General features: G+C 48.9%; 2 protein-coding genes across 2 annotated transcripts in view; both read left to right on the plus strand.

The window, feature by feature from the left end:
* Positions 1-485: 485 nt before the first annotated feature.
* On the plus strand, positions 486-10,013 carry PGLS (6-phosphogluconolactonase). Its single transcript, XM_083599882.1, has 5 exons — positions 486-912; positions 1,268-1,375; positions 2,709-2,810; positions 7,911-8,051; positions 9,502-10,013. The coding sequence occupies exons 1-5, from the start codon at positions 619-621 to the stop codon at positions 9,637-9,639; spliced, it is 783 nt and encodes a 260-aa protein (XP_083456008.1). The 5' UTR covers positions 486-618; the 3' UTR covers positions 9,640-10,013.
* A 10,415-nt stretch (positions 10,014-20,428) lies between these two features.
* The window catches only part of COLGALT1 (collagen beta(1-O)galactosyltransferase 1), a 33,071-nt gene continuing 26,332 nt past the window's right edge, over positions 20,429-27,167 (plus strand). The window contains exons 1-3 of the mRNA XM_083599865.1: positions 20,429-20,682; positions 23,269-23,379; positions 24,464-24,581. Coding sequence (XP_083455991.1) covers positions 20,444-20,682; positions 23,269-23,379; positions 24,464-24,581 — 468 coding nt within the window. The 5' untranslated portion in view covers positions 20,429-20,443. The remainder of the gene's footprint in view (positions 20,683-23,268; positions 23,380-24,463; positions 24,582-27,167) is intronic.

Here is a 27,167-nt window from a genome sequence, read left to right on the forward strand (position 1 = left end):
ATAGGACACTAATTTCTTCACCTGCTGCGTTTTGGTCTGTTAAAGGCAGAGGAGGAGGAGGCCTCCTAAGGAGCAGGCTTTACCTGTGCCTTAGCCACCTACTTGTGGGACTCCCATCACACGGTCTTCCCCTGTGCCTGATGGGACAGAGGCAGCCAACACAACGCCCTCCAGACTTTGCTGAGGAGGAAGGCACTCAAAAAGCAGGAGCAAAGGCCAAAGCTGCTCTTGCAGCGGGACTCTTGCTGGACGTGGGAAACGTGGCTTCGTTGATCGCTTCTAGTTCCTGACTTCCAGCTTGCCCCCCGGCTGAGTCTGAAGGCCAGTTGCCGAGGCGGGCAGCCAGAGATACGCCTCCGGCCGCGGGACGGCGCTGCGGGGCCGTCCGGAGCAGCGAGGACTTCCGAGGTCGCCACCGGACTTCCGGTGCCTCCTGGGCGGGGTCTGGCTGCGCTGAGCTGCGCTGCGCTTCCTTCCGGCGCCTCTTCCGCCCGTGCTCCCTCGGCTACCTCCCGGTCTTCCGCCCGGCCGCGCTCGCTGCCGCCATGGGTCCCCCCGGCTCCCTCGCCGCGCGGCCTTTCCGTTCCGCCCGCCGGCTCCCTCTCTGCCTCGCCCGCCATGCCCGGCTCCTCGTCGTCCCGGCGCGGCCCGGCGGCCTCGGCGCCGCACGTCTCGGTGTTCCCTTCCCCGCAGGAGCTGGGCTCGGCGCTGGCGCAGCTGGTGGCGCAGCGCGAGGCGCAGTGCGGGCCGGCCGGCCGCTTCTCGCTGGGCCTGGCCGGAGGCAGCCTGGTGCGCGTCCTGGCCCAGGAGCTGCCCGCCGCCGCCGCCTGCCCGGCCCGCTGGCTCCTGGCCTTCGCCGACGAGCGCCGCGTCCCGCTCAGCGACCCCGAGAGCAACTACGGCGCCTACCAGGTGGCCCTCCGAGGGGGAGGCTCTTTCGGGGGGCGGCGGGGTCCCGGGGGCAGCGGACCCCGCCTTGTGGGGTTCGCCGCACCGGCCCAAACAGATCGGGCTGGCCCTCCGGGATATAGAAATGAAATAGTCATCTTGTTTTTACTAATTATATAGTGCCGTTGATGTACTTTACAGAATAATATATATAAGCTAAAAAGAAACCAGCCCCTGCCCCGAGGGGCTTACAATCTAAATTTCAACAAGGGAGGAAAAAGAGGCAATTTATATGATGCTTTCATCACCTAGTACAAAAGTTGGAAAGAACCACCATAGATGGTTTTGTTGTTATGTGACCTGTGGTTACCTATTTCAGACGTACCTCCTTTCTAAAATTGCTGTACCTGAGGACCAAATTGTTGTTATCAACCCTTCGCTACCAGTGGAAGAGGCCGCTGCAGATTATGCAGCAAAACTGAAAGAGGTACAGTTGTGTGTTTTTTTCAGACAAGGTCCCATGTTGGGACAAAAAATCCTTGTGTGTTGAGAGTTAATTTACCATTCATTGCTTAACTTAGCTTATTTACCATTCATTGCTTAACTCAACATCCTAAATTTTGAGTTCCTGGCTAGAGCTCTTCCTAGTCTGCTCTGCTGCTCTGCATTAAATGGGCTGAGGGTCTTCTCAGTGGTGGCGCCCCAGTTTTGGAATGCTCTCCCCAAAGAGCCATGCCTAGTGCCTATGTTAGGATTTTTTTGGTGCTAGGTGAAAACCTTATTTTTCTCACTTTTCAAATTCAATTCTTTTTAGTTCTTAGAACTATTTTGCTTTCTTCTTATTGGTTTATAATTCTGTTTTTATTATGTGTGTGAGAGTTTTTTATGCAGTTGAATGGGTTTTTTATCCTTTTTGTTCATTTTGACCTGGTCCAACTTTTATATATGGATTAATATTTTGATTGAATTTGTAGTTTACTGATTTCAGTTTTTGAATTGTGCCCAGAAGACACAGTTTGTTGGGTCATCTGGAAACGCTAAATTAAAACAACCAAATAAAGTCACAGACCACCTAGTGGAATTTTTGATGAGCCAGTAACATTGATTGTGATTAATTGGGTGGTGTGCGGAGCCTGGTGATCAACTTGTTCGCTTCAAGTTTCTCCTTGGCCCTATTTCAAAGCCACACTCTTTTTCTAAGAAATCTTGGGGTGGCAGGAAAGTGACGCTTCATGCAACACTGAGGTCAGTCAACAAGATGCAGAAGATGACCTCAAAAGGGAGGCTAGTGCTGCAGTACAATTTAAGCAAAACCGAAGGTTGCAAGGGCTGTGTGTGTTGGCCAAGGGAGTTATTTGTTTCTCCCATGCTCGAATCAAGCCTAGAGGGATCTTCTAGTAATAGTCAGAAATATGCATCTCTCCTTGCTAAATGAATTGGGTCTTCCCCCCCCCTCCCTTGGCCCCCCTGACAGCTTGACAGCTTGAAGACTGAAAGCACTTTGGAAAATTGCTGGTGGGAGGCAAGGTCTTCCCTCTAATGCATTTGAAGGTCGGCTGTCCCTGACTTGGACACACCAAGGAATTGGCTGCCTGGCACTAAGGTATTTTGGTGCCAGTCAAATACCTTTTCCCAGGCTTATTATCATCTTCTGATGATATTATCATGGCTTCTTCTTTTTTCCTGCCATTAGGATTGAGATGCTGTTCCATTGCATTTTTACTTTTATTTTAAGCTCTGTAAAGCACAGTGATAATTGTATATTGAAGGGCAGTACTGAAAATGTGGTTGATAAATTTGTGTTCTTCCATTCTGTGTAGGCCTTCCAAGGCGAGGATATGCCTGTGTTTGACCTCTTGATCTTGGGAGTGGGACCAGATGGGCACACTTGCTCACTCTTTCCGGATCATTCTCTCTTGCAGGTGAGCCAGGGTGTGGAGCTGCAGTGAACTTTGATTGTGTAGAACATGGGTTGGCAAACTAAGGCCCGGGGGCCGGATCAAGCCCAGCAGGCTCATAAATCTGGCCTGCGGACTCTGCTGCCCGCTCAGTCAGTCTCCGTGTGCTGATCTAAGCCAGTGCGGTGCAGCATTTCCTTCAGAAGAAGCCATGGACGCCTCGCCGCGCGGGGACTGACTTCTGCGATGCTGGCATGGCTTTGGATTGGCTGCAGGAAGCTCCTGCAGCCAATCCGAAGCCACGGACACCTCTGCGCAATGCCCATTCTTTCCCGCTGAGGCAGCCGCGTATGGCCAAGAGCCGAGCGGAAGGAAGCGGCAGCGGCAGGGAGGCTGCCTCCGCCACCCAGGCCAGTGGCATGGGCTCTGCACCCCTGGCTGAGGCAGAGGACGAAACAGCGACGCTGCCAAAGACGAAGCAGCGGTGGCTGTGACGAGCGAGATGGACTCACAGAGCTCATTGGGCAGCCGTCGCGGCAGCTCCAATGGCAAGCGCTGTGTTGACAAGTTCGGCTTCCTCATCTCCAACAGCAGAGACGGAGCAGAGCAGGAGGCGTGGGTGTTGCGCACTGGGCTCGCTTGCAATGGGCAGGGGCACTCTTGCCAGTTTCGTGAGAGGGTGGGTATAGGCTCACCTCGAGCCCGGGATTGGCTGGCCAGAATCAGGAGGCAAGTGGTATCGGTCCCCACCCCCACCCCACTTTGTAGTAGCCTCAAGTGCTGCAGAGGTGCTCTCGCCATGCACAGGGGCACTGTTGCCATTCTGGGGATTGGCCTGTCTCTGTTCTCGGCATAGGTTCCTTTATCGCCACCAAGCCGCCCCCAAAAAATTTTGAGGGAGCCACCCCCCCAAAAAAGTTGATGGACGTTGCCTTTTGGTGTGCACAATGCGATCAATTATACAGGGTGGGGCTTACTTGCCTCTCCCAATATTTTATTCAAGGTGGCACCCATATTCTTGGGGAGGGGGGTAGGTGGAAGTTTCTGTCACACACACACACACACACACACACACACACACACACACACAGCAGGGCACTCTTCCCATGGTCAGGAGGCACACTCTGTGCCAAGAATGATGAGCTGTGGTAGGAAAACCCCATGGAAGGGAAACTGTTTGTGGTGTGGAGGCACTCTTTCTGTGGGCAGGGGTACCCTTCCCTGTTTGGGAGCTGGCTTGTGTCACTTTTTTTTTGGGGGGGGGGGTAGGTGGTTGAGGGTGAATAGCTGGTGGCTAAGTTTCTGTAACACAAAAAACACATATACACCCCCCCATGGAAAACGGACGGAGAGCGGGATTAAAATCGTTCTTCATTTTAAATATTGTATTGTTTTTCCTATTTTTGTGCACTACAAATACAATATGTGCAGCGTGCATAGGAATTTGTTTCCCCCCCCCCCTCAAAATATAGTCCGGCCCCCACAAGGCCTGAGGGACAGTGGACCAGCCCCCTGTTGAAAAAGTTTGCTGACCCCTGTCATAGAATCACAGAAGTGGGGGGGGGGGACCCCAAGGGTCCTGCAATGCAAGAATCTCAGCACGTGGTCCCTCACCCAGTTTGAAACCAAATGTGCCTGCAGGTTTATTGCTGCACTGCTCCTCTCTTGTCTGGGGAGCCTCAGGCTCAGGACCCAATGCAGCCCCCCCAGGTCTCTCTGTCTGCCCTTGGAACTCTCTCCAGGCTGCTCCCCTCACTGGCCCTGCTTTGCCCCCTCCTTGAGTTTATGTTTGTGTCCTTGAACAGGATCCTGCCTCTTGCTTGCCTGGGTGCAGGATAGAGGGGTGTGCATGACTGAGTGAGTAGTGCAGAAGCTAGACTCCTCTTCCAAAGCAGCATTCACATTTGTTGAGTCACACTCAGCCTGAAAAGGGTTCTCCACCCCTGTGTGATCCATGTTCCTTTCAGAGGTCATGCCTCACAGCGTCTGAATAAGGAGGAGGAAGTAGAAGGGGCTGCTGTCTATCTAGCTGGCTATTTTAAACTGCTGAGGGGAATCGGATTAAGGCTTACTGGTGTCTTGCTTTGTCCTGAAGGCAGTCTGCCTGACACATTTAAATTGGATTTTGTTCTGGCAGTGCCAAGTGGGAATTCACTGGGCAGCTGGAACTTTGAGAGTGATGCTCTCCCACACTAGGAGCTAGCTAACCACTGAGCTTCTAGGTCAGGTGTGGGGATACTTTTTGAGCCCAAGGACTACATTCCCTTCTGAGAAACTTTACAATGCTTGGCAGGGCCAGAAGCAAAAGGGGGCTGAGTAATAAATGTGCATGCTACTTTTGTGCAGTAAGCACTTTGGGCCAAATTTAGTTAACCAATCTCGCTAGCAGAAGTCTGCACAAGGACTTTCCCCACTTCTCCTCTCCCACTCCCCAGTTGGTTAAGGGGGGGTAGGCAGGAGAACCTCCAGAACAGCACACAAGGGGAGGAGAGGGGAGATAGTTCCATTAGACAAGCAGAAAGGCTTGCTCTCATAGAGTTGAAGTCCTCTTTCTGTGTCCTCCATCCAGGAACACAAGACACATGATGAGGGTTAAAGTAGGCATTCTAGCCGGGCAAAAGCACCCAAAGAGGGTGCAGAGCTGGGCTGGTGAGGGGTGTGACTTGACACCTAGTCCCTCGGTTCCCCATTCCTGCTCTGTGTTAACCTCCAGATGTTGTTGGAGGACTCCAGCTCCCGTCAGCTCCAGCGGTTGTGGCCAATGGAGATGGGAGCTGAGAGAGGTGGTCCCGCAACCCCTGTAGGTTCCCCACCACCACCACTGTAGGCACCACTTGCCTAGCAGAGATAGAAGTACCAGAGCTGTTAGGTTCCAGCCTTGCATGTCCCTGAAATAATGTCTGACGAGGTGTCAGCATTACACTTCCAGGGGCCGGGCTTGCATCTCCCCCATTTAGGGCATGTTGATATTACTGCTTACAGCACTGCTGCTTCAGGCAAGTAAAGCTGATGTGAGTAAAGGGTGAGAAATCTCTTATCTCTAATTGGGTTTTATACTGTTCCCTATCCCTGAGAGGCTTAGGAGTCAAACAGGATTGCTTGTATGTAACAGTTAAATGCTTGAGTAACTCCTTTTCCAATTGGAGTACAGTGGTGCCTCGCAAGATGAAATTAATCCATTCCGCGAGTCTCTTCGTCTTGCGGTTTTTTCGTCTTGCGAAGCACGGCTATTAGCGTCTAGTAGCGGCTTAGCGGCTTTAAGAAAAAGGAAACAAACTCGTGAAGCAAGCCCATAGGGAAATTCGTCTTGCGGAACAACTCAAAAAACGGAAAACTCTTTCGTCTTGCGCATTTTTCGTCTTGCGAGGCATTCGTCTTGCGAGGTACCACTGTATTTCAGAAGCTTCTGCAACAAGAACGACTCAAAAATATGCAGAAACATTTCACCAAATTCAATATTAAACAAACCCCTAGCTGTTTAAACCATCTTGCTCATCCCAGGGCACTTCCTTGCAGATTTCTTGGGGGGGGGGGATTATGGATGCACTCATTTAGTTTATCAAGCCTGCAAGCCACTCCCCATCTAAGCCTGTTCTGCAGATGTGCCACACACACACACACCCAGTGTTTGTTGCAGCACTTCCCCTCTTTTGGCTGTCCTCTCCCTTTGTTCCTGTGCCCATTTCTGTCTGTTCAGACAGCATGTATTTGGAGAAGCAAGAAAGTATCAAACGTAGCTGGAATCAGTATCAATCTTTTAGGTGCCAGCCCCCCTTTCCCAAGTTGACAAATATTCCCAATTCCTAGCTGCAATTGTTGCTCCATCTAAGTGCATGGGCAACCAGATTCCAGGGCATTCTCAAGTCTGGAGTGCTCCCAGGATTTCCATTTGCTGTTAAGTGCTTATGGCTACATATATAGTCATGTCAAATTTCCTCTTTTGCACTTATGTTTAAATCTCACTCAACCTTTCTGTGTACCCGGCCACCTTGCTTCATTTCTGGGTGAAGATATGAATTTGCATGCTGTCAGGGAATCAGGAGCAGGAGCACTGGGGAGAGAGGAAATGGAGAGCGAAGGGGAAGAATCCGAGGGGAGCGTAGGGGAGTATGACAGTGGCCCGAGAGATTCCATGAGCTTCTCCAGCGAATCAGAAGATTCCCAGAAGGGGGCGCCGATGGTCAGGGCAAGGGGGGTCCCAGGGGGGGACGCACCAGAAACAAGGAGCCAGAGGGGAACCCCAAAGCAGCAGTGGAGGATCGGGACCAGTTTCCCCACCAGAGCGTAGTGGGGGGGAAGAGTCACATGTGTCAGGGGCAGTGTCTCCTCCAGAGAGGGAGTCAGGGCTGACCACGCCTCCATCGGAGAGGGGGAACGGAAGGGAGGTCAGTTGCAGCTAGCCCCCCCGAAGGGGGAAGCAGTGACAGCAGCAGTGAAACGGTCAGGAGGAAAGCTGCTGGCTGGGCGCGCGCGCCAAGTTCAAATGTGCAGACGCGCGGAACAGCAGGAGACCCGGATGGGGAACCAGCTCCTAAAGCCCGCCGGAGGGAGGGAGAAGGCTCAGGGGAATCAGCGGGAGAAGAGGCTAGAAAGGGCGGAACCCCGGCAGGCAGGCGGACCCAGAGGAGGAAGGAGCAGCGGAGAAGGTGGAGCAAGGCTAGAATCTTAAATTGGTGTCAAGGGGGAGGAGACTCAGACGGAGCACCAGCGGTCTGACAGTTGAGACGTAGAGCTGCGCGCTGCGGCTCTGGAAGTGAAACTGTACTTCAATAAAGTCTTTTATACTTAACAACGAAGCAGCGTTGGTCCTTTGTGAGCTGGGACCTAGGGTAGCTCTGACACATGCATTCTTCACATTCTTTAAAGATGACTGGCCGGCTGGCTCTCAAGACTGGTCGCTCTGCATGGATGCTATGGAGGCTTGAATACCAGTGTCTGCCCAGTTAAAATATCTAGGCTTGCTCTTCAGAACAGGTGCTTGGCTGATGCCACAGATTGCCAGTAATGTGCCTGAGAATAGCTTTGTGGAGATCCTTTTCAATTATGGGCTTGGCACAATATGGTGTAGGCAGGGCTGTGACAGAACACCCCTAATCTCCCCTCCCTCCCTCTTTCCTGTGGCAGGAGCGGGAGAAAATAGTGGCTGCCATTAGCGATTCTCCAAAGCCACCTCCGGAGCGCATTACGCTGACACTCCCAGTGTTGAACGCGGCTCGCAGCGTGGTGTTTGTGGCCACTGGGGACAGCAAGGCTGCCGTGATTAAGGTAACATGCATCCTGTGGCTTCTTTCTCACAGGTTTGGAGGTGCGCTGGATTCCACCCTGGGAAAGAAGAGAATGGATTTGTTGTGGGGGGTGAGTCAGGAATACCAAGAGCTAGGAAACTTAGTACTGGTAGGTTTTTACCTGGGGTGGGGTACCTGTGGTCCTGAGTCCATTTTTGGATCACAGATTCTAGCATCCCTGGACATTGGCCATTCCAGCTGGAGTTGATGGGATTTGGAGTCCCAACAAGGTCTGGAGAGCTTCAGCTTCTCCTGCCCTGGTTTATCTGTGGAGGAGTTAAACAGAAGTGTTTCAGAGTTAAATCAGATTTTTGACTGAATCAAACATTAACCTCCTAAAGATGCAACATGTTGAGTGTTTTAGAATTTACCTGTCTTAGAATTCCCCAGGAAAAGAATACACATCATCCTTGACAGAGCAATTGCATGAGGATGGTGAGGCTGTTGGGAACACACCTCTCGGCTTTTTCTGGGTTCCTAGAGAAGCAGCAGTGGAGCCACATGGCAGCAGCCTCTTCTTAAAGCAACACTGGCTTGTTTCTTCCAGCGTTAGCTGCTTTTATCTGGGAGAGGAGAACAGCTTCAACCTCATTAAATGCTTGAAAGAGGTGTTCTAAGCCAGCCTGGCATGTGGCCTGACAGGAGTAATCAAGTTAGTATTGTCCACACCTGCAGCAGGGAACTGGCGGCCCTCCCGGCATTGCTGGACTGTCTCCCACCATCCCTGACCCTTAGCCAGGCTGCCTGGGACTGGTGGCACTTGAGAGGCCAGTAACATCTGGATGGGTGCAGGATTCCCACCCTTAGCATACAGCGGCTGCAGCAGTTCTCCAGGGATTTGGACGAGGAGATGCCAGGAATGGAAGGAGGGGCTTTTCTGCATGTAAAGCACGTGCTTCATTATTGAGCTATGGCTCTCTATTTTATAATGGTTTTTTTAAAAAAGTAAATCTCTTTAAGATGTTTTCATGGGAAATGATTCACAAAATAATAAATAATACTTCGCCCCGCAATTTCATGTTCTCTCTCCCCACTCTGATTATTCAAATTCATCAACTTCTGCAGGCTGGATTCATTTTGTGTAATTCTGTTTCTGTTAGTTTTGGGGCCGAGGGAGCTTATGGAGAGAACCGGAGGTCCAGCCCTCGCCACTGGGTGTCTATCTTTCCAGAAGCATTTAGTGTTTAAAAACACCCCTTTTGTTCAAACTGCTGCCTCTGCTACCCCTACCAACCTACCTGGTTTCCAAAGGCATGTCTGATTCAGTAGATATCAAGGCTGCTAATCATGCAGTTTTGGGTTTGAATTCCGATTCTTATCTTTTGTTGGAGATGTGGTGAGGGAAATCTCTGTAACATCTACATTTTGAGTACTGTGCTAATCATTAAGTTCCAAGTGATTAGCTTCTAACATCCTGTTTTTTGGGACAGCGTATTTTGGAAGGTGATGAAGAGAACCCACTGCCGGCTGCCCTGGTCCAACCCCACACTGGGAAGCTGTATTGGTTTCTGGATGAGCCAGCTGCAAAGGAGTTGACAATTCCCTTTGAGAAGCACTCCATCTTGTAGAAGCTCATGTTTCAGGTTGGGGAGAGCCAATCAAATGCAGGTTGTGGGGTAGAGCCCAGCCTGCCAACATTCCAGGTCACGGTCTCCACATCTGGTCGTAGCGCTCAGGAGTGGCACTAAACTAACACTGTTTCCCCCCCCCTTCTTTCCTCCTCTTAAAAAAATTAATGAAGTGATACATTTGTGGAGCACTGTGTAACCAATATAATTATTTCTTTAGCCAGGACAAAGTGTGAAATGGGGGTGGGGGGACGCTTGGGTCCAGCTACTAGTTGTAAACAGAGTTGCAGGGAACAGCGTTACAGTCTTTTATCATGTGAACAGTCTAATGTGGTGTAAAGTGAGTGCACAATTAAAGATGTAAAGTACAGCCACTCCATGTTGGCACTGTGTGTTCCTCTCTTCCTTGTGAGATTCTTCTTTAATATGGGGACAAGAGTGAAGTCTCTTCTGCATTGGCACTCATTATATATGGATGCTGGGTCAGTACACATTTAACATACAGGGTACTAGCAGAATTTATATGGCCCTTGGTCGCAGTGTATTTGCAGGGCAGTTGGGGTCAACTTTGGCTGGCAAGACTCAGTTGAAAAGATGTAGAAGGGAGAGGTAGAGAGGACGTGAAATGCAATGGAGCCAACTCACCAAAGCTTTGCAGTGACATCTAAAGTCTACAAGCTTCTAAACGGAGATAAAGAATGTACAGGAGCATCTTGAGAGGTTAACAGAAAAGCACAGCCAGATGACTGCAAGCCATGTCCACGTTTGGCTGGCACTGCTGCTTACAGCTATCAAAGGAAAAGATGTTCCATAGCCCTTTCCTGTGGGAGGAGGCTGAGCAACCCAATGGCCTGCACAAGAGGGGAAGGAGGTAAATTCTGAAGCACAGGAGCTCATCATGTTAGCCTCCCAGTGACACCCCCAGGGAAAGAAAAAGCAAAAAAAAAAAAAAAAAGGCAGGCAGCTTTGTTGCTCCATTATTTACATCTCCCAGAGAACAGCAGTCTTTGTAGTGTCAGTCATAGAATAGTGAAACAGGTGGAATAGCAGGTAAGTACATTGCTTGGAAGTCCTGGGTTCACATCCCTGATCAGCCATGAAGTTCCTCTGGGCCAGTCACTGTTTGAACATTTGACAAGGTGCCCCATGATATTCTTGTAAAGAAGCTGGTAAAATGCGGTTTTGACTATGCTACCACTCAGTGGATTTGTAACTGGCTGACTGACCGAACCCAAAGGGTGCTCATCAATGGTTCCTCTTCATCCTGGAGAAGAGTGACTAGTGGGGTGCCACAGGGTTCTGTCTTGGGCCCGGTCTTATTCAACATCTTTATCAACGACTTGGATGATGGACTCAAGGGCATCCTGATCAAATTTGCAGATGACACCAAACTGGGAGGGGTGGCTAACATCCCAGAGGACAGGATCACACTTCAAAACGACCTTGACAGATTAGAGAACTGGGCCAAAACAAACAAGATGAATTTTAACAGGGAGAAATGTAAAGTATTGCACTTGGGCAAAAAAAATGAGAGGCACAAATACAAGATGGGTGACACCTGGCTTGAGAGCAGTACATGTGAAAAGGATCTAGGAGTCTTGGTTGACCACAAACTTGACATGAGCCAACAGTGTGACGCGGCAGCTAAAAAAGCCAATGCAATTCTGGGCTGCATCAATAGGAGTATAGCATCTAGATCAAGGGAAGTAATAGTGCCACTGTATTCTGCTCTGGTCAGACCTCACCTGGAGTACTGTGTCCAGTTCTGGGCACCACAGTTCAAGAAGGACACTGACAAACTGGAACGTGTCCAGAGGAGGGCAACCAAAATGGTCAAAGGCCTGGAAACGATGCCTTATGAGGAACGGCTAAGGGAGCTGGGCATGTTTAGCCTGGAGAAGAGGAGGTTAAGGGGTGATATGATAGCCATGTTCAAATATATAAAAGGGTGTCACATAGAGGAGGGAGAAAGGTTGTTTTCTGCTGCTCCAGAGAAGCGGACACGGACCAATGGATCCAAACTACAAGAAAGAAGATTCCACCTAAAGATTAGGAAGAACTTCCTGACCGTAAGAGCTGTTCGACAGTGGAATTTGCTGCCAAGGAGTGTGGTGGAGTCTCCTTCTTTGGAGGTCTTTAAGCAGAGGCTTGACAACCATATGTCAGGAGTGCTCTGATGGTGTTTCCTGCTTGGCAGGGGGTTGGACTCGATGGCCCTTGTGGTCTCTTCCAACTCTATGATTCTATGATTCTATGAACCTAGCCTAACTAAGCTCGCAGCTGCACCTTGCTTTTACAGCAGCATTATACTACTTTAACCGTCATGGCTTTCCCTAAAGAATTCTTGGAACTGTAGTTTAATCTCCTGAGTCCTTATGTCTAGTGCTTTCCAGCCTTATAGGGTTTTTTGCGGGGGGGGGGGGATGAGTGAGTGAGAGAGAGAATCCTAAGAATCCAGACTTTTATACAAAAGAAAAAGGCCCACTTCACAGTTAAAGGGAAGTCCTGGTCCCACTCTATTCTAACTGGTCAGACCACACCTGGAGACCTGGGTCCAGTTCTGGACCCCACAATTTAAGATTTGTGCAGAGAAGGGTGACCAAGATTATCAGGCATCTGCAATCCAAGCCTTATGAGAAATAGTTGAAGAAGCTGGTGTGTTTAGTCTGGAAAAGAGGAGGCTGAGAGGAGATATGAGAGCCATCTTCAAATTTTTGCAGGGAAATCTGTCCCATAGAAGAGGCAGCAAGCTTGTTTGCTCCTGCTGGAGGGTAGGACTCGAACCCATGGCTTCAAATTGCCAGAAAGGAGATTCCAGCTAACTTTCTGACAGTAAGAGCTGTTTGACAGAGGAACGGTCTCCCTTGGGAGGTTGTGGACTCTCCTTTCTTGGAGGTTTTTAAGCAGAGGTTGATAGGTGTGGGGTGCTCTTGGATTTTTTCATAGAGTACGGATGCAATGTGTGCAAATGCAATTCTCCCCTTATTTACTCAGAAGGGGGTAGGGAAATCCACTGTTGAATGTGGCTTTCATTATTATTATTATTCCCTGCCCATCTGACTGGGTTTCCCAAGCCACTATGGGCGGGTTACAGCATATATAAAAGCATAATAAACATTACACATTAAAAGGCTTCCCTCTACAGGGCTGCCTTCAGATGTCTTCTAAAAGTGTATCTCCTTGACATCTGATGGGATGGTGTTCCACAGGGAGGGTGCTACTGCCAAAAGGAAATTGCAAGTTCCATGCATCACACAAGTTCTAGATGGCCGTTTGCCATGGTTGCTTCAGTTGAGATTCCTGCATTGCAGGGGTTGGACCACATGACCCTCAGGGTCTCTTCCAACTCTACCATTCCGTGAGTCTATGATCCTATGAATCCTGGAGTTATGCAGTTAACTGAGATACAGTGTGCAAGACTTTCCCCCTGCTTTGCCCCCTTGACCTTTATCCTACTCTTCCTGCTCTGGCAAAGCTTTTCTCCATTGTTTTGCCACATTTAGCTTCAGCTGCTTCATTGTTGACCAGCTCAGCTGCTGCTGAATGCACAGGCATATCGACAGCAAAAAGAGAGAGAGAAGGCAGCTCTTGTAGGACATTCTAGTATATATTAGGTAAAGGGACCCCTGACCATTAGGTCCAGTCGTGGCTGACTCTGGGGTTGTGGTGCTCATCTCGCTTTATTGGCCAAGGGAGCCGGCGTACAGCTTCTGGGTCATGTGGCCAGCATGACTAAGCAGCTTCTGGCAAACCAGAGCAGCGCATGGAAACGCTGTTTACCTTCCCGCCGGAGTATTTATCTACTTGCAGTTTGACGTGCTTTCAAACTGCTAGGTTGGCAGGAGCAGGGACCGAGCAATGGGAGCTTACCCCGTTGCGGGGATTCGAACCACCGACCTTCTGATCGGCAAGCGCTAGGCTCTGTGGTTTAACCCACAGTGCCATCCACGTCCCTCCTAGTATATATTACTCATTTATTTTAAAAAAAATTATATGCTGCTATTCATAAAAAAGGGACGCAGGTGGCACTGTGGGTTAAACCACAGAGCCTAGGGCTTGCCGATCAGAAGGTCGTGGTTCGAATCCCCGCGATGGGGTGAGCGCCCGTTGCTTGGTTCCTAATAACCTATTCATAAAAAATATTAGAGCAGTTGTCAGGGGTTCGGGAGCAGGAGCACAGGGGAGAGAGGAAATGGAGAGCGAGGGGGAGGAATCCGAAGGCAGCGTAGGGGAGTATGACAGTGACCCGAGAGATTCCATGAGCTTCTCCAGCGAATCAGAAGATTCCCAGAAGGGGGCGCCTATGGTCAGGGCAAGGGGGGTCCCAGGGGGGACGCACCAGAAACAAGGAGCCAGCGGGGAACCCCAAAGCAGCAGCGGGGGATCAGGACCAGTTTCCCCACCAGAGCGTAGTGGGGGGGAAGAGTCACATGTGTCAGGACCAGCGTCTCCTCCAGCGGGGAGAGGAGATGAGTCAGGGCTGACCACGCCTCCATCGGAGAGTGGGGGAATGGAGGGGAGGTCAGTTGCAGCTAGCCCCCCCGAAGGGGGAAGCAGTGACAGCAGCAGTGAAACGGTCAGGAGGAAAGTTGCTGGCTGGGCGCGCGCGCCAAGTTCAAATGTGCAGGCGCGGGGGACAGCAGGAGACCCGGATGGGGAACCAGCTCCTAAAGCCCGCCGGAGGGAGGGAGAAGGCTCAGGGGAATCAGCGTCAGAAGAGTCTAGAAAGGGCGAGACCCCGGCGGGCAGGCGGACCCAGAGGAGGAAAGAGCAGAGGAAAAGGTGGAGTAAGGCGAGGGTCTTAAACTGGTGTATAGGGGGAGGAGATTCAGACGGAGCATCAGCGGTCTAAAGCCTGAGACGTAGGGCTGCGCGCTGCGGCTGTGGAAGTGAAACTGAACTTCAATAAAGACTTTTGTATTTAACAACGAAGCAGCGTTGGTCCTTTGTGAGCTGGGACCTAGGGCGGCTCTGACAGCAGTGTACAACAATTACATGTAAAATCACACAATAAAAACTATATAAAATGTTAAAATCAGAGACCAACAAGAAGTTTCCCCAGCCACTCTGGGCGGCTTACAGCATATATAAAAATACAACAAAACATCAAACATTAAAAAACAGAATATCCTGTACAGGCAACAAACAAACCAGTATATCAATAGAAACCAATAACAACAACAACAACAATAAGCAGTTTATTATACCCAACTTAAAATAACTGCCAACCCCAACAAAACATTTAATCAACCTCAACCTGTCAAAAACAAAACAGAAGAACCCAAATTAGAACCATTTAAAGCTTTGTAAAACATTTTAGCCATTTGCCCCAACCCAAGAGTTGTTCCAGCAATGTCCCAGCCTCTTTGAGCTGCTCAAGGTGAGTCTGGAAAGATGTGTTCCTAATTGGGCTACATATAAAGACCTCTTGGAAGAAGAAGATTACAAACCGAAAGTGAAAAAATACGAGGAAATAAAACATCACCTGATGGGTTGGCTACAATATTATCAATCAGTAGCCAACTATGGCCTATGCGGTCCCTTTATGGGGCGCTTTTGTAAACCTCATGCCTCTGGTGACATTGCAAAATCTTTTTCTCAGACGCCTTTTGAAACTACCCTCCTGTGTAAGCAACTCGGCTATTCGCCTAGAACTTAAGACCCCCTCCTTAGAGATCCTGATGTGGAGACATGCCTTTAATTACTGGCTGTCCCTTTGGCATAAATTGCCCAATTACCATCTTATTCAGTGCCTTTGGAGAGATGAATTCACCAGCCCATGGGCAACAAAAATCCATTCCAAAATGTTGTCTTATGGAATCTCTCCTTCCGATATACTAAAATTAGATCTAATTACTGCAAAAAAGGTCATCAAACAAAGATTGGAGGAGGTTGATCTGCAACAAAATCTTACTACAGGTGGAGGTACATGTTCCCCGATAAATCAGGGCATTACATTTATGTCCCAGATACCTCAATATCTGTCTACCTTATCGGTTGCGTCGCATAGATTCGCTTTTGTTAGAGCCAGATTTAATGTGTTCCCCTCAAATGTGCTGAGCAATAGATTTTCCAACGGTAAAACCTCTGTTTTATGCGCATGTGACAACAAATCAATAGAATCCCTTTATCATATCTTGTTTAATTGTCCTTTATATATTGTTCCTCGATCAAGGATTCTGAGTTCAATCATTTTGGAAACTGTTGCTAAACCACCTGAATTACATCTAGCCTACCTACTCCAAGACATTGTCTCTTATAGAACATTACAGGTTGCCAGATTCCTGAATTCAGTTCTTTCATATAAAAGACTTCATGGAATGCTGCATGACTATTAAAAATCTAGTAAACTTTATCCACCATCTTTATATTCAAGGCCACAATATGGTACATCTAGAGATTGTATGTAACGTGAAGGAGATTATGCGTTGAAATATTTTAGTTGATATTTTAGAATGTAAAATGCTATTTTATTTATTGATTGGTTTTACCTTGTGGGCTTATAGCCAAATAAAGTATTATCTATCTATCTATCTATCAATCAGCAGAGGTATTTAGGATAGATAACAAAAAAGGTTTTGCAGTGGAAGAATCAAAAATAGATAACGATCTAATACCAAACAAGAAAAGAATAATTTCCAGTATGTATAGACTCCTTTTAGAATGGGAGGTGAAAGATGAGGAGGTAAAAGAGATAATGATTAAGTGGGCGAAAGATATTGGTAGGAACATCCAATTATCAGCATGGGAAAGATTGTGGAACAAAACATGGAAATACACGGCCTGTTGTACACTAAAGGAAAATCTTTTGAAGATGTTCTACAGGTGGTATATAACTCCCAGCAAACTCCAAAAAGTATAAAATGAGATCGTAACACTTGCTGGAGGTGTGGTGGGATTGAAAGAGAAAAAAAAAGGATTTTTGGGATATTATATAAGAGGAGCTGAAGAATTTGTTTTGTTTTGTTTTAATAATTTTTCATTAAACTTCCAATTTATAACAAATCAAATCATAATCCAATACAAAATAATAACAAATTAAATAAAAATTAAAAAAACCAAATTACAATCCGAATTATTAAATTTCAAACGGACTTCCCATATTCTAGACCTCTGAAGAACTGTGAAGAATATGTTTAAGCAAACCTTTATATATATATAAAAACCCAGAAGCTTTCTTGTTGAGTATTTTGGACTCGGATATACCAAACGAAAAAAAGAGAATATTATTATATGCCACAACGGCAGGTAGAATATTAGTAGCTAGGCATTGGAAAAGTGAAAAAGTACCAACAAAAAAGGAATGGCAGGATAAGCTATTTGAATATCTCAAGTTGGCAACAATGACAGATGCGATTAGGAGACAACCTAACCAAAAATTCCAAAATGAATGGGGAATATATAGAGATTATGTGAAAAACCAGTGTCCCCAAGTAGAAACTTGGATTTGCTTTGATTAACTTTTGCAAACCACAGTATGAATTATTAGTATAGTATGTGGAAAACAGTAGAAATGAAGAAAGCATAATAGGAGCAGTTTAACAAATAGATAAAATAGACCTGTTTAGAGGAAGATGGAAGTCTATTTGAGAAGAAAAGGAATGAAGATTAAAGAATATGGTGACATAAGTCAATATGCAAGACTGATAGATTTATGGTTGCATGTATGTATTTGGTATGTTTTTTTCTTATTTTCTTTTCTCTCTTTTTGCTTTTTTATTTCTATATCTTCTTTTGTTTGTAGTCATTATTTTGGTGATTTTATTGTGTATGTTTGTAGTAAGTAATAAAATTAATAAAAAGCATTTTTTACAAAATGTCTTCCTAATCACCTGCATAAACCTGGCGGCACAGAAAACATTTCAGCATGGAAGCAGAGGGCAGCAGCTGCTGAATCTCTCTTGGCACAATATTCCACAATACTGGAATGTGATTTGTTTTGAGGTACAAAGCTTCTCCATCTTAGGATGGGCAAACAGGTCACAGAATTTCTTTTCCTGGCCCTTTTTCTGCCCTCCTCCTTTCCTTTCAGCAACACAAGTGAAGAGGGGGAAAGCCTTTTCCCTTTCCTTCTAGACCACCTTCTGAACTGAGCGAGAGGCAAATGTAGGGGAAGAAGAGGGCAGCCCAAGACCTCTGGGCACCTGAGGCAGACCCCAAGATGGCACCCTCTCCCTGCCTGGGGAGAAGGGCTGAGGGAAGATCTGCATCAGGAACAAGCGGGAAGGAAAGACTTGTCAGGATCTGCTTCCCCGGTGGATCCTGGCCCCTGAGGCAGCGCCCTCCCCTTGCCTCCTGCCCCTCACTGAAGTCTTATCTTTGTCCAGGGGGCAAACTTCTCCACTGTCCTCCATCCAGGCAAGGCGGAGGCCTGACCCAGCTGGGCCAAAGCCCTCAGGGAGGTGTTGATGCACTGGAGAACCTTTATCTGTTGATGCTGCCATGCAAACAAACAACATTGCTTCTTGTACTATTAAAGTCTTAACATAAAAATAGTCCGTGCTTTTTTCCTGGTGGAATGCACCGGAACCCAGTTCTGGGATGGTTTTTTGGTCAATCTACTCACCTTCTCTATCTCCCCAAGCTGTCACACTGCAGGATTTGAAGTCCAGCAGATCTGAAGGGCCACAGGTGCTGCACCCCTGATCTACACCAGCAGACCTTCCACCTGGCTGCAGCCGTGGCACCATGGGAGTCACCTGTTGGACTGGGGAGAGAACTCTGAACAAGAGACCTACCTTTGCTGCCAGTGCTGTTGAGAAAGAGCAGAACCAAGAGCCAAGGAGGTTGGCTTAAAGAAGAGGCAACGCTGTGCACTTATCTTGGAGCAGTCTGTGGGACTGCTGAATGGGTTTGCATAGGATTGGGCTGCACAGCAGCACTCCTATGCAGACTTACTTGGGAGTAAGCCCCACTGAATTCTTATTCTTAATGGGTTTAATATTAAATCCAGTGATCACCTTTTAAGGCAATGTACAAACATCATCTGAAATCAAACCACACAAACTATACCATCAAACCAACAATGGCAATAATGTTTAAACTATCACTAGTGATAGAACAGTGACATCACCCTCAAAAGCTACTTAAAACTGAGTAGCACTTCTAAGTAAACACACAAAGGCAAGCCCCCTGCCTTTCCACACTATTTAGAGGGACAAACAGCACCCACTATTTGCTGGGACAAACAGTAGCAAACTTTCCAGCTGTTGGTAGTTGTGTGTGTTTAAACACACCTGGATCACCACTATGGGGACTGAATAAAGCAGGCTTTCAGTTGGGTTAAGCAAAGAGACTGTTGTGTTCAAACATCCCCCCGGGACAGAAGATGTGTGCTTGGATCACAGTCTTGTTCTGATGCAACTCCAGATGTTCTAATGCAGCTGGCTGTGACTATTTCCTACAGAACATACTATGTGCAGATGCATTTGCAGCATCCCTGGCTGCAAGGAGTGTGTGTGGGGGGGGGGCTGCTGGTGGGGAGGTTATCTTGGGACACAGAGCTGCAGCTGCACTTCCTGCCACTCCACTAAATAATTCCAAGAAACAAACCTGGATCTTGTGAGTGTCCAGCTGGCAAATCTGGACAGGCCAGATGCTGGAAGACGCCCAAAATGGCTGATAGGAGGACGCTGTGTCAACATTTTTTCATAGTGTTGGTGGGAGCCTTGCAGGTAATCTCATCAACCCAGAGCTAGAGAGAGACACCTGACCCCCCTCTAGGTTGATTGTCCAGTTGCTCCTTTCTCCCAATGATCAACTGAAATACTGTATACTCCTGTCACCTCAGCCCATGAGATCCAGTCCTGCCCTCTGGGACAGCAGAGAACATGTCTTTGCCTTGAACTGTGTGGTGGTGTAGTGTGGGAGGGACCACAGGGCGGCTGCCCCAGGCGCAAAATTGTTGGGGGCGCAAAGTTTCAATGCTTGGTGCTGTCTCAATACAGCTTTGCGCTTCTGTCACAGGGATCCATTGAAAATGGTGTCTCCATGTGAACCAAGAAGTCACCTCTCCTGACAATGCAACAATTCTTCTTATCTCTGCACCTGCGGATCTTTTGGATGATGCTCTTAGTTGAATGTGCATACACACTCCATCCGTTTCCCTCCCTCCACGTAGCCCTGGGCACTGGCAACCCACACTATGTCACTGGTTCTGTGTGGCCATCCTGCAGAGAGTTGAAGAGCATTATCGCATCCCCAACGCCAGTCCTTTGATCCTTTTCTCATGGGACTTTCTCACCTTATCCCTGTCTATCTTTACTGCTCTCAGCTTCCTTGTATGCTGTACTTAATATGTAGCACCCAGAAGTGCCGTACTGATTTCATCTGCGTTTTAATTAATTTTAAGTGTATTCATTCCTTTGTGGGATTTTTTTTTGGGGGGGGTGTCTTTAAGTTGTTTTTATTTACATTTTAATTTTATGCACTGTTGTAGAGAGTTGCTTAAGTGGTTTATAAATCTGTCTCTATAAATATACCGCCCCGCCCCCGCTATGTAATCCGGATTTGCCCTTGCGGAGGAAGATCCAGTATTCAAAAAACCAAAAAGCCGTTGTCCCCAAAACGTCTCTGCCCGCCTAAGCAAAGCAGCTCCCTTCTGCGAAGCGCCTCTGCGGCCGGGGGATGCCTTCGCCGGCCACGTGGCTCGCTCGCTGCTGGGAGCGCGCAGCCCGGGCGCGTCCGTCCTGGAAGGAGCGAGGCGCGCCGCCGCCCCGCCGGCCTGGCGTTGGTGTCGGAGGGCCGCCTTCGGGGGCGGCTGCTTCCTGCCGGGAAGGCGGCGCTTGGTGCTCCGGGCGAGGCGATGGCGGCGGCGGCGGCGGCGGCGCGCCGGGGTGCGTGGCTGGCGCTGGCGGCGCTGCTGGCGTGGAGCGGCGGGCGGGCGCGCGGCTACTTCCCGGAGGAGCGCTGGGTGCCCGAGTCTCCGGCGCGGCCGCCGCGCGTCCTGCTGGCCCTGCTGGCGCGCAACGCGGCGCACTCGCTGCCCGCCGCGCTCGGCTGCCTGGAGAGGCTGCGCCATCCCAAGGACCGCCTGGCGCTTTGGTGAGTGAGCGAGGGGCCGGCCTTGCCGGGCGGCCCAGTCCCAGGAGCCGCTTCCCAAGCCGCTTCCCATCGCGCAGTTCCCGCGCAGCCTCGCTCGCCGCCGAAAGCCCAGCGCGCTCGCCGCGCAGCTTGCTCGCGAGGAGGCCGCTCCGAGCCGCGGCACCCGGATGATGGCTGTGCGGCTGCCACGCGCATGTTTCGCCCGGAATCCTAGCAGTGTAGAGGGGGGAGGGCACCGTGGGTCATCTAGTCCAACCCCCTGCCATGCAGGAAACTCAGCTCGAGCAAGCAGGGCAAATGGCCATCCGGAACTTGTGGAGCGGCGCGTCCACGCTCCACACCCCACTTTCAACAGAGTGAGACCCCCCTTTTAGGGTAAAGGTAAAGGGACCCCTGACCATTAGGTCCAGTCGTTACCAACTCTGGGGTTGCAGCGCTCATCTCGCTTTATTGGCCGAGGGAGCCGGTGTACAGCTTTCGGGTCATGTGGCCAGCATGACTAAGCCGCTTCTGGTGAACCAGAGCTGCGCACGGAAACGCCGTTTACCTTCCCGCAGGAGCAGTACCTATTTATCTACTTGCACTTTGACGTGCTTTTGAACTGCTAGGTTGGCAGGAGCTGGGACCGAGCAACTGTACATGAGTGGCTTGGACTGAAGTTGTTTTGCAGCCAATTCCATCCGCAGGCTGGAATTCAAAAGTGAATTTTCATTTTATTTTCTATATTTAGCAAAATACTGCATTTCTTTGGATTTAATAAGCAGCTTTAAAAAAATGTGAATTATATCAGCAGTAGTGGCTGATAATTGATCCCTCCCTTGATGGTGGTCTTGAATAAAATCCCTCTTCTGAAGCTGACAGTCACTTTGGCACCAAAATGCCCCCCACTCAAACAGATACTGTATCACAGTAAGGAAGGGCAGGGTTAATTTTCCCCTTCCTTGCCTGCTTTGATACTTTTAAAAGCAAGTAGATACGTTTAATATCATATATTAATTTTGTGTAGTTTTTGAGGCTGTGCCTAGTTTTTGGTTGATGTTCAGTGGACCCAAAATCGTCATTCACTGTGAAATTGGTTTGCAAGCCTTTGGGCACCAACATTGCTCTCCATAATGGCTGGCAGCCTAAGTCAGAATCCATTTCAAAAAGATGTAATATGATACCTCAGAACATGTGCAAAGTGCCCCCCCCCAAGGCAGCAACATTTCATTACTGGAACATCTTGCAGCTATGGAAAGTGTGGTAAAAGGAAACACTGGCCGCCTTCTGTCTCCCCCTCTCCTGTTCTGGCAGCTGGCCAGGAGGATCTGAGTGGCTTGACAGCCCCAAGAGGCCCTGATCTGATGGGGCGGCGGCTCATCCTAATGAAGAATGGAGGCAGAGTAATAGGTGGCAATTTGTCAGGTTTAGGGAGATGTAAGGATCATGATGCACATAAGAATAAGAAACATACTCATTGTAAGTAGCAAGGTTTGGGAGGAGGTTAGTTACAGTCAACAAATTAATCTGCAAGAAACGTGATCCTCAACATACATGGCCTGAAGAACTGTGAGGTCGGCTCACACAGATCTCCACACTGACTGGGGCTGACAGGAGTTTCTAAAATATCAGATGCTATGGGCTTAGGATGTCTCATCCTGGCTCGGAATGAGGAGTGCTGTCTGATCTTTTAAAAATATGGTGGGGTAATCATAGCTGGGGCACTCACGGGTGGTGGGTGGGAGCTGGAGCTGGGCAGGACATCCTTTGTTCTCTTGCCCCCCCCCCCCCCGGCCGCATGGAGCCAAGTGCAGTTATTGGGCCGCAGGATTCCCATTGCTTCTTTGGGCCTTCAGGACAGGGCTGTCCAAAGAGGCAGCAGATTTGCTGACCCACAGATAAAATCCACGTGGGAGAATGGATGCAGGGGGGAGGGAGAGGACCAGGCTCCACGGCGTGAGAGTGGCACAATGGGAGGGAGGCAGAGTCTTCTGGAGAAGGCGTGGGAACTCTAGAGCCATTTCTGGAAACTTGCCCTTGTGTGGGCCTTTTCTTCTCTGAAGGGAATTGCTTTCCTAAGCCAGGAAGGGCTCTTGATGGTGCTGCACATCCCTGCATGCTGTGACTCGAGCATCTGCTTTTGACGTTGCAGCACCAGTTCTCTGAGATCCTCCCCTGAGTGAAGCAGACCCCAACTTTGTTGTGTTTTTACATTTGTCAAAAGTGTTTCTCCCAAACTTTCCCAAGTTACGTCAGCTCTGTTCCTGCAGCTTGAGTTTTTCTTTCACTGTTTTATGTTCTGTTTCTTGTACTTCACTTTCTATGCTTGTTTTTTCTTTAGCTGAACTGTAATTTTGTACATTTTTTAAATCATCAACTGGGGCTGGTTTTTCTTGGAGACTGTAAGCTGTGCTCTGGAAGAAATTATTCAAAGTGTGGGGTATACATTTTCAAATGAAGTTTGTGCCCAGTTAGAAACCTGTGCAGATGCTAAAATACTGGTGTCCTACATTTTGGGTAACCTTGGCAAATGGCTGTTTGCAAGCCTGGAAGTGTGAGGTGGGGAGGAATGAAGCTTCCAAATCCATTGCCTTGCGTGTCTTTTAGGGTGGCAACTGATCACAACGTGGACAACACGACAGCTGTGCTTCGGGAATGGCTGATGAATGTACAGAACATGTATCACTCGGTGGAGTGGCGGCCCATGGAGCAACCCAGGTGAGCAAACCAGCATTGTGGGGAAGGGAGGAGAGAAAGGGGGCTCCAGTATTTGTGGGGAGAGGTGAAGAGAAGGGAAAAGAAAACAGAAACTTGATTTGAAGAGGGATCCAATTCCCAAGGAGAGAGTGAGAACACAGAGACTGCTCTGTGGTTGAGTTCCACAAACTTGTTTTTTTGCCTTATGTTTTGCAGACATAGACTTGTTGATGGGCAGCTTGTAGAAAACGGTGGGTGGATTGCATAAGCGAGTCAACTTGGGTAGCCCCACCCCCACCCCGTTCCCCTGGATGGCTCTGTTCAGCAAGGCAGGGCATGCACCTCGGACACTGCACCACAGGCACATCAAAACTGCACGTTGTGGCCACGGATGAATGGCCCAAACGAGGCTTCTGGCGAATGATACCCTGTGGCCAGGCTGTGTTTACTCTGCATTTAAAAATAAAATGAATTCAAATTCTGTGCAAGGAAAAGCAGCTTCTGCTTCTAGTATAAACTATGCAAATTGAACAGAGTTGTGTAGTTTCCTCTTGTTTTACACAATTCTGCAATTTGAACTAAATCTATTTTACTAGTTGGGAGGAAAGGCAAGATTCTTTGCAGTGCCAAGACACTGGAAACCTTTACACTGTAATCCAGTCTACGTCTACTCAGAAATAAGTCCTACCAGATTCCATGGCACTTGCTCACAGGTAAGTGTGTAAAGGACCTTAGTAGCCTCTTCTGCTTTCAGCACCTACTCTCCCTGTTTTTCAAGCTTATCTGTGTCATAAGGATAAGAGCCAACTGATGAAGGTCACAAAATCCCTTCGGGTAGCAAAATGCTTCCACTAGTGCAATGGCACTCCCCCCATCTGTTCTGGGGGGCTCTCTCAACCCTCCAGAGCAGATCTGGAGAGGGCATGGGGATGCATGGGAGAGGGAGACGTTCTGTAGAAAACCTTGTGCTGGCTGAAGCACTTTGTTGGGTAGCCCCCATCCGTTAGCATTTAGCGCATCTAGATTCCTCTGTTGGGGCAGGTAGGGTGGGGAAGAAGGTGATTTCTTTATGTGACCTCACCTTGAGCCTCGCTGTCCCTGGCAGGTCCTATCTGGATGAGGAAGGTCCCAAGCACTGGTCCAATTCCCGTTATGAACATGTCATGAAGCTTCGCCAGGCAGCGCTGCAGTCTGCCCGGGACATGTGGGCTGACTACATCCTGGTAAGGAGAGGCTTGGGAGGGAAGCCAGGGTGGGGGAGCTGCATTTCTAAGATCTGATGACTGACTTCCAGGGACCTTGATTTAGGGCATCACTGTATGCTGTGTGGCAGCCCAGCAGTCTGCACATCCAGGAGGGCTTTCAGCGCATGCTAGTGCCCTGCTCAGCCGCACAGCTGAGAGAGATAATCTGGAGACCAGTGTGGGCTGCGCAGTTTTAATTCCCATGGCTGGGAAACAAGCCTGACTTTTCTAGGGATACTTCAGTAAACAACTGTGTCATTTAATGGTTATAGTGTTTGGGCTGGGAATGCCTCCTTTCAAACCAGCCCCACTTTTTGCTTCTGTCAGATTGTGCAGCTGTTCCTTTCCCTGTGGTTCATTCCCTGCGTTAATTGTAGGATGTTTTTGGATTTTGGACTTCAGGTGACTTCATTATCACCTTTGCCGTGATAATCCCTCTTCACCCCACCCCAGGCAAAGCGGAAATCTGAGGATGATAATTCTGACTTAGCTTTATAGGGTTGTTGTAGGGATTACGGAGAATGATGTGAAGCTCTTTGAGAATAATTTGCCTAAGCGCTAAGGATTGTTTTTGTTACATCCCCTACCTCCCAAGGAAATTTGGGAGAAGTGAGCAGACTTGTTTCCAAGCTTTCAATACATTCTGAACCAGGGCCTCCCCTTTGACCTGGGAAGTAGCTTTGGCCAAGCCAAGGGCCTCTGACGTTGCACAGAGAAGGGAAGGATGCGTGTGCCACCAAGGGCCCTAGGGCAGAGGTTGCTAAGATGACGCCTGTGGGTGCAAAGGTGCCCTCACGGCATTTCCCCTGTTCCTACCAAGCCTCTGAGCCCCCCACCGTGGTCTTCCTCCTGAGTCATGAAGTGATGAGGTCACCCGTCTCTCCTCAGAAAAGTACATAGAACTGAAAGCGGAAGTTGGTGGAGCAACACTTTACTTCATTTCCTCTTTCAGCCCTGAGGGCCTCCCAAACCTCTGGATAATTCTGCTGGATCTGACTTTTAACCAGATCCCTTGGGAAAATGAAGCATGTATGTTTGCACTTTTCTCTCTTCCTTTCCCTGGGGGAAGGGAGAGAAGTGAAGTGCGGGGGGTGGGGGAACAGTTATTGTGACCACTGGTCGAAAAGCTTGGTGGTCCCTCCATTAGAGATCTCAAGTCACAGCCCTTGGACTCTCCATAGGGAAAGGCAGCCTTTCTGCCCCCTGCCCCAGCCCTGCAGTGGGGAAAGACCTCTTCTCAAAACCAAATGTGGTATTTGGTCAGAACCCTCAATTTCTTGTAATAAGATTTTGGTTGAGAACAAAAGTAACAGAAGAAGAGAGCTCACGGCTGGCCCTTCATTTCTGGGGTGAGACTGGCTTTGCCTCGGCAGTGCCTTGTCCATTGATCTTATCCAGCTCTTTTCTTCTGCCACTTTGCTGTTCTGCAAATACTGCCAAATCTGGCATTAAAAGGAAACTATCCAATGCAGATCACAGCAGGTGATGCCCTGCCTTGCCTCACCTGATTCTTCTAGTACAGAGTGGAATATCTTTGGGGGCGATGATGCCACTTCCCTGTCTCCAATGCCCCTTCGTGCCCCCTGACCTCCTCAGCCTCGCCTCGCTGGGGGCACAGCTGACATTCTTATGTGGGCTGCTCTTTCCCTTGGTGCTTTTCAGTCCTGGGCAAGCACAACTGGGGTGGGATTTTGGGATGGAGTGGTAGAAGTCCAGCTGTTCTCACTGGGAGCCAGCCCCCTTGGCTTGTCATGCCTTGTACTTCTGTTCTGGAATTAGGTGCTGGCCTGCAGCCCAGAATTGCTGGCAGGGAGTGATTTGTGTGTCTCTGTGCTTCTTGCTAGGGCTGGAGGGAGCTGCCCTGCTCATGAAAAGCAGAGGCACCTGTTTGTTTGTGGAGACGTCATCAAGTTTCTTTTAATCCTAGCAGTACCTTGGCTCTTAGGAGATAAGCCCACAATGGACCTCAGTTCCTGCACAGTTCCTCAAAGGATTTCTTATGGAAGGAGTGTCCTCGCATGCTTAAGCTGGCTTTTCTTGTAGTTGTCTGCCAAGCATACCTCCTTCTGTTTCACAGATGAAAAAAGGGACACACTCTGCCATTTGTTTTTACAGCAATCTGAGTGGCGTCCTCCTTGTGTTACATGTGCAGAAAAGGGCCTCCTCCACTTTCTGTATTTTAATGGCCTCACGATATACTGTCCTATGCTGTTTTAGAAGCTAAGATGGTGCTGGTGCTTTTAGTTAAAAGGAAAAGCAAACGGGTGCCTCGCACTGCAGACCAAAATAAATATTGCCAGCTGGAAAATGGCAGGCTGTGAACTCCACGGAGCCTTAGTGCTCTTGTGCTCACACATTCACGTCTCTGCCTCCTGCATAGGAATGACTAGTAGCTTGAATGTTCTAGCTTCTTGTGCTAGCTTATGTGGTTATCCCCAAAGCTGCCCTTGCAAGCAAAATACGGACAAGAATTTACCAGGAACAGGTACCAGAATATCAAAGCCTTGGTCCCTACTAAATAGTGACCATGAGAAGGTACATATAATGCCCCTTGGAAAAGCAGCT

The sequence above is a fragment of the Podarcis filfolensis genome (assembly GCF_964270895.1).
Source record: "Podarcis filfolensis genome assembly, chromosome: 2".
Taxonomy (NCBI): Eukaryota; Metazoa; Chordata; class Lepidosauria; order Squamata; family Lacertidae; genus Podarcis; species Podarcis filfolensis.